Source organism: Pinus tabuliformis, chromosome 3_2 (genome assembly GCF_031772625.1).
Source record: "Pinus tabuliformis cultivar Carrire ecotype Pingquan chromosome 3_2, CPIR1, whole genome shotgun sequence".
NCBI classification, from domain to species: domain Eukaryota; kingdom Viridiplantae; phylum Streptophyta; class Pinopsida; order Pinales; family Pinaceae; genus Pinus; species Pinus tabuliformis.
The window spans coordinates 752,418,056-752,430,339 of NC_142302.1; the positions used below are offsets into that span (position 1 = coordinate 752,418,056).

General features: G+C 37.3%; 1 protein-coding gene across 1 annotated transcript; it reads right to left on the bottom strand.

Annotated features, from left to right (window-relative positions):
• Nucleotides 1–10,156: 10,156 nt before the first annotated feature.
• On the bottom strand, nucleotides 10,157–11,599 carry LOC149182784 (uncharacterized). Its single transcript, XM_089414675.1, has 3 exons — nucleotides 11,398–11,599; nucleotides 11,052–11,253; nucleotides 10,157–10,823 (listed from the first exon to the last, which is right to left on the bottom strand). The coding sequence occupies exons 1-3, from the start codon at nucleotides 11,597–11,599 to the stop codon at nucleotides 10,157–10,159; spliced, it is 1,071 nt and encodes a 356-aa protein (XP_089270801.1).
• Between the last annotated feature and the right edge of the window lie 685 nt (nucleotides 11,600–12,284).

Sequence of the window (12,284 nt, forward strand, 5' to 3'; positions counted from 1 at the left end):
CATGTGAGAATTTGTATGGGAAAATTCATGGGCCAATCGTTCTACTTAATCTACACTATCTACTATGTTATGTAGCATTAGTGGTTCAAAATGTCCACATGCAGGATTTTGATTATGTAGAAAAATATTATATTGATAGCCATGAATGTTTGAATTGAACAATAGATATGCTTGGCCATTTGTAAATAGCCAAACATTGACTAGAACTAACAACCACTTGGAGTACCATTTGATACAAAATGCATCCCCCCATAAGATAATTGTAGTTCGAGCACAAATAGAAGAAGGTGTACACAATCCTTTCAAGTATATTTCAAGATAATTAACATGATGAAGATCCTGAACATATTCAAGAGTCAATTTTTTATGCAATGAATGCAAAGCAACATCATGTCCATGAGATATACAAAGCCAAAATTGGTTTACAATTTCATGTCGTATTTCAACCGAACTATAGAAAAAGTGAAGAAAAACAAAAAACGAGTCAAATAAACAGTCACATGATAATATAAAAAATTCTCTAATATATGTAGATTGAATCTAAATAACTTGTGATCAATTTCTTGCAATTTTGATAATTTTCAACACAAAACTGTTATTTGTTTCCATAAAGTATATTGAGACGAACTCACAATTTGCCCAAATGTGACAATGATTTATAGCATTAAGAGCATGGATTGCATTGAATGTCTAATCAACACATATGATATTGCAAAATTGCCAGACCTCATGTATTATCTAGTCTACATTGTCTTTGTGATTTCTTCTCTCGTTTTTTTATTTCACAATACTTCGAAAATGAGTACCTAGCATTGTGACAAAAGAGTGGATGAAAATGCCATTAAGAATATTGAAGATTTATTTTTTTTGCAATTGAAACATAATTTAAAAATAAAGGCATTTATGACATTTAAAATAATAACAACAAAAGCATTATTACCATTTTAACAAATTTCAAAACATAATATTTAATTTCCAAAATTTCGTAAAGAATTTTTCACAACGACTGTAAATTTGTTTCAAAATGTATAAATAAATTAGAATTCAATTATTAGCTAAAAAAAAAATTACAATATAGCTTTCTATAATAAACAACTCTAATTTAAGATAACAAATAAGAAACCATTGCTCAATTGCAATCATAGAACTATAACTACATTAAATTGAAAACCAAGGTGGGCACGCTAACTTTGTATCATATTGTTCGCTAGACATTGAAACTGTCATCTACTATGCCATAAATAACAAATAACATTCTAGCCACACATGGCTAGAGTAATTGCAAATAAAAACGATCACTCAATATTAATCATAGTTCTATAGCAACATTAAATTGGATATATACTTTAGTAAATGTATTAATTTGAACAAAACATATTGCATCAAAATTGTCTAGAAATGCAATAATTAAAGCTTCCGTAGCCACTCATCTTGGAATACAGATTCCAGGTAGACATACACAACAAAAATGACTATGAGATTTAGGGGTGCATTTAATATCTCCGGATTTTAGCATTACAATCCATGGAAATTCTTTCTCACTTGAGACATAGTGAATCAACAAATTTAACATCTAAGTCACACACAAAAAATCTTGCATGTTGGCCTTTGATAGTCATTCATTATATTCTGGATTTGAACAAAGATATTGCATGCAACAACATAAACATTTGCACCAATTAAAACTACAAGTAATCCACCTGTCATAGAAATTTCATTCAAATTGCTCATTATTTTTTCTTTTCTCTGATTTATTGGTAGAATGCAAATTATGATTATCAGAACCCCCCTGTTTTATAGGTTGTTTCAACTAATTTGACAGTTCCACAACTCAAAATCATTCACAATTGCATAGCATTGTTCTATGACAGATTCCACTCAAACTAGCAGACATCACCTGAATCTAATAAATCATCAAGTCAAATAATGATTCTACAATGTAAATAGTAATACTCTTTAAAGGCTTGTTAGTATCAATTACAATAAATAATACGAGAAAAAAATGTTCTAAAAAATAATTTCATTAGTCAAAGATGTTCAAATGTAACCATATTAGACATTGAACTTCAAATCATAACAAATGTCAATTGGGAAAAAGAAATCTAAGTATCTAAAAGTATTTGAAAACCGTTATAATTGTATTTAAGTGTTTAGAAATTAAATACTATTAAACACCACAATTACAAATAACAAAGGTTGTAAAGTTATTTAATTCCTCCTAGTTTCCATTTGCTTTTTTATTGCTTTCCACTTGTTTTGAAAACAAAAACACATAATTTCTACATAAAACAATAATATTATTCCATAATTCAAAAAAAATATTTAAAATCTTAACTTGCAATCTAGCCATAAGTAACCTGTAATTTAATCCCAAATTAATAGACAACAATAAATTACATTTAAAATTTCTAAAAAATCTATCAAATTTTGGATATTGCTCCATCTAGATAAAAGTATTCAACACTTTAAAATTTAGAAAAAATTTAAAATTGCACAAATGTCTAAAACATCCTAAAGATTACAATCCCATACCTATAAAATAAAAAACACATACATAATCAAATATTTATCAGCAAATATGGCCATTATTTTATCAAATCCTAAAAATACATATTTGAAAGGCCCATCATAAACATTATGAAAGGATTAAACCAATGCATGATATATATATAGCGGAGACAAGGTTGTATATAAACCTTGGTAGGTGCATGTATGGAGAAAAGTGGTTGGGCGTTAGCCCTAGCCCCTGGTCATAAGTCATCGCAGAACCATGGCATGGAGCAACAAAAAAGGGCAAAGGGAGGTGCTAAAGAAAAAGCTTCAGCTCTAGTCTTTTGGGGTGTGATATGACCACAAAAGCGGTGGTTCTGGGATTTCCTGATGGAGGAGCCAAGGAAGGGGGCCAGCCCCAGGCCACATGGTCGAGAACGTGACCACAACCCAGCAGAAAGCGGTTAGTGATGAGTTAGGCGGAGGGTGCGGGCAGTTCATTCCGACCCTTGGTTCTTGGCACACCGCCATACGACTGCATCCACACGTTACAACTGTTTCCACGACGGATGGTTACATGTTAGCCGCAGATTTGATTTGCTTTGGAGCCATGTCATGTGCCAGATGTTGCCGGTCCAATGGTGTTATTCCACGATCCAAGTTCGGATAGCGTGGATACTGTTTCAACATACCATGGTTAATATGTGCCTCGAGGTTATGTCAGCACTGGTCAAGTTATGTTATGCCAGGAGCTACAACGTTATTTCACCACCAGAGTCCTATGCCAAGCTATATTATCGGTTTAACCATATGCTATATTAGAAGCATTGATTTTAAAACCATACGCCAAATATATTGTTTCATATGGCATGAAAGATTTATGGTTTAACCATATGTTATACATAGCATATGTTTATTGCCGATTCACTTAAGTTTCAACCATATAATATATATGGTATGAATATTGTTAAAACGATATATAGTTAGTGCGGATGTTGTAACCAATTTGTCTTGTATTAAAACATATTGCTATGTTTGCAATATTTCTACTCAAACTCTAAAGTTAGAGTTTTCAAACCTTATAAAAGGGTTTGAAAATGCACCAAAACTCAAGGGGGTTGTGAGGAGAGCTCCTCAAAGGTGGTGGTGTCGTCAGCTAGCTTTAGCTTTTGAGTATAGTTAGTATTTGGCATTTTGAGGCCATACGGAAGCCAAATTGAGTATTTGAAGAATCGAAACAGGGGTTTTGGTGTTCTCCAAACACACTGGTAGAGTCCATTCAACAATTGTAGTAGCTAATACTTAAGAATTCAGTACATGGACAATTGTTTCTCGAAGTCAAGTGGAGGCAAGTAGTTGAATTATGTACTTGTTGATGCATGATTTCTGATTTTCAGTTGAGATATAGAGTCCTTGCATGAGACTCTTTATATTGTTGTAGTTGACATGGTGATTGGATGTTGTAATGTTATTTTGTGAGAGTTATCTGTAGGAGAACATTTCATTGAAGAGGAAATAACCACATTGTAATCAACATATTGATGTACCTCATTTTTAACACTGAAATATGAGTGGCCTAGTCTTTTGAGCAGGGCCCAAAGACATAGCCTAGGAGGTGAACTCCGTCATCAAACTTTGTGTTGTTCTTCCTCATGTTTGCATGAATTATATGTGTTATGTTCTATATAGTTAACTTGCACATGAGAACTAATTCGTGCTTGAAGGAACACCAAACAAACATGTTGTTTTGAAGACCCATCTCAACCTCGTAAAGTGTCAGAGGACAATCTTCAATCTTCATCATCTATTTTTAGATCATATATGAATAAAATTAAATTAAAATTAAAATTCACATTCACATGACTTTAAGCAAAATCCCCTTTACTTTATAATTAGTCAAAATAACCAAAATACTCATTGAAACATTAATTCATTTTGCAACCATCCACAATTTTAAGTAAAACTAATAAAACTTAACAATTTAGTCACTTGCCACAATTAAAAATAATTATGACCCAAAAAAAAGAAAAAGAACATGCTCAATAAACAAAGTAAATAAGATCTTGATATAAAATGTACTATAGACCAAAAGTTAAATATATTGCAAAGTTGTATTTTAAATATAAATTGATAAAACTGTATTTTATCTATCTATCTATCTATCTATCTATCTATCTATATATATATATATATATTAGAATCCATTCTCTAAAATTGTGTTTTAAATAAATAATTTCCAAACTTAAAACAAAATTGATTTAGGATGCTTCCATGCAGTATTGTAATGGAGCCAATTTGGTCAGGGACTGTCAATAGTCAAGAGTGTCTAGAGAGACCATTCAAACGAAAAATCTGACTGCCGACCTCATAGTCGGACTCATCTTTCCATTTTATTTGAGTAGGGACCACAACAAAATATGTACATATAGTTGGGCGTGTTTACAAGGAGGCCAATTGGTCGTGGAATGTCATAGCACCGTCCAAAACACAATGTCGACCTTTGATCTCATAGCCAACCCAACCACCGACTTTCTTGTGGCAGGGCCCACAAAAGAAACATATATTTATAATTGGCTTCCTTATAATTTGTCATTTTATATTATTTGATAAAATTAATTTATTTTTTTTTCATTAAAAACATGAATTGAATAAATTATACTTATAAGATAAAAATTTTAAAAGATGCGAACCCGTTATCCCATTCTCTAAAGAAAAAATGAAATATTGAAGCTGGAGCTAAATTGGCCGAGGAGTGTCAGTAGTGGACAGTGTCTAGAGATACCATTCAAACCACAATGCCGAACTCTGATCTCATAGTCGAGACCAACATCCGACTTTCTTTCAATATGAGCCACAAAATAAACATGTGCACATAGTTATGTGTAACCTCATAGCCAGCCCGACCTCCGACTCGCTTCTACAAAGGCCCACAAAACAAACATATGTGTCTATAATTTATTATTTTGCTTTTTCACATAACACACACACACAAATTGTAATTTAAAACAAAATTGACTTCGGATGGTTCCATGCAGTATTATAGATAGAGCTAGTTTGGTCAGGGACTGTCAATAGTCGAGAGTGTCTAGAGAGACCATTCAAACCACAAGTACGACTTCCGAACTCATAGTCGGACCGGTATTTCGACTTGCTTTCAGTAGGGATCGCAAAATAAATATGTACACATAGTTGGGTGTGTTTATAAGGAGGCCAATTGGTGGCGGAATGTCATAGTACTGTCCAAAACACAATGTTGACCTATGTTCTCATAGCTAGCCCGACCATCAAATTTATTTTGGTAGGGCCCATAAAATAAACATATATGTATAATTGGGCTCTTCATAATTTTATATTTTGTTTTTTTTCATATTACATATTATTTGATAAAATTAATTTAAACCAATTTATTTGTTTTATCAATAAAAACATAAATTGAATAAATTATACTTATAAGATATAATGTTTAAAATATGGGAACCATACATCCCATTCTCTAAAGAAAAACTGAAATATTGAAGCTGGAGCAGAATTGGTCGGGGAGTGTCAGTGGCGAGGAGTGTCTAGAGAGACCATTCAAATCACAATGTTGACCTCTGATCTCATAGTTGGGGCCGACCTCCGACTTGATTTTAGTAGGAGCCACAAAAGAAATATGTGCATATAGTTATGCGTAACCTCATAGTTAGCCCGATCTCTGATTTGCTTCTACAAAGGCCCACAAAACAAACATACGTGTATATAATTTTATTTATTTATTATTCTTATTCTTATTCTTATTATTATTATTATTTTTTCTTTCAGATAACATATTATTTAATAATTGTAATTTAAAATACTTTATTATTTTATCAATAAAGAAATAAATTCAAAAAATTATTTTTATAATACATTTAACATTTAATTTATAACATATCAACTCATGATAAACTTCAGCGTAGACCTCATTTAAGTCGTTTATAAGAAATAAAATAATAACAACAGTGAACCTAGATTCTAAGATGAATTGGACAAGGAGTGTCAGTAGTCGGGACTATCTAAAGAGACCATTCAAACGACAATGTCGACCTCCCATCTCATAGTGGGGGCTGACCTACGGCTTGCTTTCGGTAGGAGTCACAAAAGAAATATATGAATCTAGTTACACGTGTTTACAACGACCACCTCTGACCTCATACTTAACATGACCTCCGACTTGCTTCTACATAGCCCCACAAAACTAACATATGTGTCTATAATGTATTATTTTGTTTTTTGACATAAAATATTATTTAATAAATGTAATTTTTAAAATCTTTTTTTTGACAGAATCGGTTGCTATATTAGGGACTGAAAAAAAAAGCAGGAACATAAGTTCCTGTGATACATGCGGAGCAGAGGCTCTGGATCTAAGAGAATACAGAGAGCAATGATCTCCTTAGACCTGCTTGTTCCGGTTTTGAGAGAGTCTTTGCTAGAATAAATTCTGACAAATTGAAAGCCTAGGAACTGACATTTGCAAGTCATCTAAGATACATTAACAACAGCGTTAGGGAGCTTGGAACTAAGTTATAGTTGATAAAATTGATACCGTTGTTTGCCAAGAAAACATTTGATGTCGTTGTTTGCCGAGAGATGGAAACGTCCAGGTCGCAATGGAGCCTGAAGCCTGCACTGATAAGGAGCGGAAGGATACGGTTCTGATAGGAATGAGTGAAGTGAATTAGAGACAAAAGTTTAAGGAAGGGAGCGTTTCTCTGCCTTATTGGATCGCTGAAACTGTTCCTGCTACGAGCCTGCAGGATCTGATGTTGTTTCCTCTTGGTGGTGTTGTTCGGATAAATGCTGGAAAGACTGAAATGATTCATGGCAAGGAATAAAACGATTCCTCTGTATTGCATAACAGATTGCTGATTGTCCTATTACAGGCCTTATTTGCATGTCTGTCTGCTTCCTTATTCAATGATCGAAGGATGTGGTGGATCTACAATGTTCCCATTGTCATTTGTAGGAATTGGCAGCACTGTATGACCTGCTGGAGGAGAGCATTTGGAGATTTTTTTTTGTGCCATTAAACTAATAACTATGGAAGAATCACCAAAGACTTTCGCTGTTCTTATACCAAGTCTGCTGAGTTGTTTAAGACCTTGAAAAAGGGCCAGCACCTCTGCCATGTTATTGGAGATGTTCCCTAAGCCCCATTCGTAGAAGAGAACACATTCCCCATTGGCATTGTAGATCACACCCCCTGCCCCTGCCATACCTGGGTTTGACTTGGAAGCTCCATCGAAAAAGAGGTAGAAGCAGTTACATTTTTGCAACCAGCTTGCGAACTCCTCCTCTTTGAGCCTTATCTTCCAACTGTGGGTTCCCTGTCTGCTCTGAGCTCTCATTGTTTTTCCATTCTGGATGCTATGACTTTTGTCCAAGATGTAGCTGATGAAGTTCCTTTCTTCCATGCTATACTCTGTTGCATCAATATTGCTATGAGCTTTGATAGAGATAGTTTCAAGAGCTAGAGTTTTTGCCTTGTTGCAGGCTGATCTGGAGGTCGACTTTTTATCCTTAAATAATTTCCTATTTCTTGCCAGCCAAATACTCCATAACATGGTGTATGGAATAATGTTCCAAACCCTCTGCGCTAAATTGTTGTTCTTATTTTTCCAAGGACATTTCTTTTTCCAATATTGTATCACTTCGCCTATGGAGTGTTGGGAGATCCAAGGGGTATCAATTGGATACAATGATTTCCAACAATCAATAGCAAAGGAATAGTCTACAAAGAGGTGTTGCATGGTTTCTTCCACAGCATAGTAGTTGGGACAGCGAGAAGGACTGTTGATACCTCTTTTTTGTAAATTCTCTGCTGTTAGAATTTTTCCTTTTAATAAGGTCCAGATGAAAAATTTAATTTTGGGTAGAGCTTCGGACTTCCAAACCATTCTCCAGGAGTTCCATATTGGCATAGGGAAGGTGCTGAGGCAAATTTGTTGGTGAGCTGCTCGGACAGAGAAATCAGAGCCGATTGGGTCCTAACGAAGGCCATCCCTCTCATTCTTTTTGATGGGGGCTTTGCTGTGGAGGAAAGACTGCAGAGAGGCAAGGCTAGGAATGAGAGCAGTGGGAACATCAGGGAAGGACCATCCCAGCCAAAGGTGGGATAGAGGGTCCCAGCTAGAAATCTGTTCCAGAAAATGGATACCCTTGCTGCTGAGAAAGGAAAGAATAGGGATGGTTTCTTCATGACTTATTAAAGGTTGCTGTCCCAGAATTTTGTCAGCGCCAATATTTATACTGCCTCCTCCCTTGGGCACTTTGGATATGTTCTAGGCAATGAACGGAATAGCTTTTTTACAAAGGTTCCAGATTTTTGAAGAGTCTCTGTTGGGTATGACTGATTCAAGAAATTACTGCCTTGGGCAGTTCATATATTTGGTTTCTAGAACTGTTTTCCACCATGTTGAAGGGCCAGTGATGAGCCTCCAGACTATCTTCCCCCTGTAGGCAAGATTTTGAAATTTGGGGGATCTGACACCGAGACCTCCTCTGTTCTGGGTTTGAATGACTTGTTTCCAGTTGACTAAATTGAATTTCTTTTTGTCAGTTTTCCCTCCTTGCCAAAGGAAGTGACGGAGGATAACTTCCATTTTGCTATGAAAAGAAGCAGGGGCTTGATACAGAGAAAATCTATAGAGAGGGAGAGAAGAAATACCAAAATTTAGGAGGATGAGCCATCCTGCTGGGTTAAGCCAAACAACACCCCACTGCTACACTTTCCGCTTCACTTTGTCGATGATGATGTCCCACGTTCCTGCCTTCAAAGGTTTTAGGCTCACAGGCATGCCCAAATAGGAAAAATGCGTCCACTCAAGGTTGCAAGTGACGCCAAAGATATTAGCGATTTTATGAATGACCTGGTTTGAAGCATTCCATCCATAAATACAGCTTTTCAACTGGTTAACTAGACCTCCTGAGTATCCCATGAATTTGTCCAGAAGTGTCTTGAACCTCCTTGCTATGGTGGTGGAGGCTCCTCCAATAAGCAAGGTGTCGTTGGCGAACTGAGAATGATTGATGTTCTTGGCTCCATTTCCAAATTTAATTCCAGTTATGAGGCCCATTCTTCTGTTGTAGTCCAAAGCTTGGGTAAAATATTTAGCCATAAGAATGAATAGATACGGGAAGAGGGGACAACCCTGTCTAAGACCCCTGGAGGATTGAAAGGCTTCACCCGGTCTACCATTAACCAAAGAGGAGATCCAAGGCTCAGAGATACAAGCAGTGATTAGGCTGATGAAGGGCAACTCAAAACCCATCTTTTTTAGAACAACAGTAAGGTAGGTGTGTCTAAATTTGTCAAAGGCATTGGCGAGGTCAAGTTTGAGGATGAATCCTTTCTCCTTCCTAGAGAGGCTAGAGTGGATGGCTTCTTGGACTAAAAGGATGGAGTCAATAAATTGTCTGTTGGCCATGAATCCTCCTTGATTGTCTGAAATCAAGGAGGGGAGGAGAGGCTTAAGACGACCAGCAAGGATTTTAGCCAGAATTTTATATGAGGAGTTGCAGAGGGAAATGGGTCTAAACCGAGAAAAAGAAGTGGGCCTGTTTTCTTTAGGGATGAGAGCCAAAAATGTGGAATTGGTATATCCACCTATTTTTCCCTTTCTCTGGAACCATCTGATCATCTTAGTCAAGTTTTTTTTATAACACCCCAAAAAGCCTTATAGAAACAAATGGGGAATCCATCAGGCCCTGGAGCCTTGTCAGGATTCATAGCCCAGATCGTTCTTTTGATTTCCTCCTCTTCGATTTCTTTTACCAGGCTGTCATTCATTTCTTTGGTAACTCCCTTGGGCATGTATTGAAGGATGTCAGTGTAATTCTCTTCTCCTTTGGTTTCCTTTAAAAGCTCTCTATAGTAATCCGTGGCAGCCCTTCTGATGGCCTCTTGAGTGTTCTGCTGATTGCCTTCGTTGTCCAGAATTGAGCTGACATTGTTCCTGATTTTTCTAGCCGTGGTCTGTTTGTGGAAAAACGTTGTATTTTTGTCGCCATCTTGCAGCCATAGCTGCCTTGACTTTAGTCTCCATTTTATCTCTTCTTCTCTGTTTATATGACTCAGCTTTGCATATAGGGTACCTTCTTGCTCCTTATTCTGTTGAGAGAGACCATGAACCTCTATCGTTCTTTGGATGCATTCAAGATCATTTTTAATTTTTTTTTTGATCTCTTCCAGTTCTTTGTAATTGGCTCGTGCCCACTCTTTGATGGCCTGTCTGGTTCTCTTTAGTTTGGTTTCCCAGATGAAACCTGGTGAGCCTTTGATGTGTTGGTTCCAGGATCTCTGGATAATATCTCTGACAGCCGGGTCACAACTCTAGAGCGGACTGAATTTAAACGGGATTGGCCGTAGAGAGCGGTGAGTTTCCAGAGTGAGCATTATGGGGTAGTGATCCGAGGCAGAGGTGGAAAGAATGTTAACGTACCCCACAGAAAAGGAGGAGAGGAACGAAACATTTATTAGGAACCTGTCCAGTTGTTCCATTATGTTTCCAGATCCAAGCCTATGGTTACTCCAGGTATACCTGCGATTTTTTGGTACAACATCCACAAATTCATGTTCCCGAATGATGGCTTCCAAACGGCCTCTAAAGGGGTCAAGCGAAAAGCATCCTCCCCTTTTTTCATTGGCATGAAGCATCAGATTGAAATCGCCAGCCACTATAATATTTATAGTTGTTTCCTCATCGATGCTTGCCTTCAAGTCGTCCCAGCAACTTTCCTTTTCTGTGTATTGATTGGGAGCTTATACATTGTAGATAACCACTGTTTGATTGCCTATTTTATTTTCCAAGACCGTTTTGATCCAATGCTGGTGTAGATTTTCTGAGATGCAGTTCCATTTGCTGTGAGTCCAAAGGGTAGCTATACCTCCGGAATCTCCTCTTGAGTCGCCGGTACAACCTATATAATGCTTTTGTTGATCTATTATTCCTCTTAACTCTTGCTGTTCAAGTTTTGTCTCCTGAATCAAAATAATTTCAGGCTTTTCGCTGTATATAAGATCTCTGAGGGCTAAAACTTTGGAGGGGTGCCCTAAAACCCTGTTGTTCCATGATAGAATTTTCATCATTGGGTATTTGGCTTCCGGAGAGGTGCTTGCCTCTCATGAGTTGCCTCCTTCTCTTGCTACCCCAGGATGAAGGCTTCTATAGGGGTTTGAGTGCCCATGGCTATGTCTTTCTGAGCTTCTCGTCTCTATGCTGCTTGGTAGATTTTCTACCAGGACCTAATTTCTTGAAGGAGTTGTCGGAGGAGCCATGATATTTGGACGAGCTTCTTGTGAGCCTAGGGAAGGGGGGATCGAGGGATGCCTGCGGATGGGTGATTTGGAGGGGGGGAGGGTCAGAAGGATCGGTGGGAAGAGAGGGGGGCAGAGAGGGATCTTCGGGGGGAGGATCTAGGGAAGATAAGACAAAGAAAGGGTTAGAAGAGGAGGGGAGGGGCGGATCAGAGGGGGGCTGGGAGGAAGGGGAAGGGGAAGATGAGGCAGGATGGGGAGCAGGAGGAACAGGAGGGTCAGATTCCAGAGGAGCTTTGGATGCCGGGGCAGACTTCTTCTTTTTGACAGGTTCCCATTGGCCTTCTTGATCACCGCTCTTTGCATCAACAAGTTTAGTACATCGATTGGAAAAATGGCTGTATTCGTGGCATACCTTACATTTGAAGGGGATCTGCTCGTAGTCGAGCTGCTAAATATGGCTCCACTCGTCCACCTTCAGTTTTATTGCTTCGGGGAGTCCTTTGCCAAGATCAAC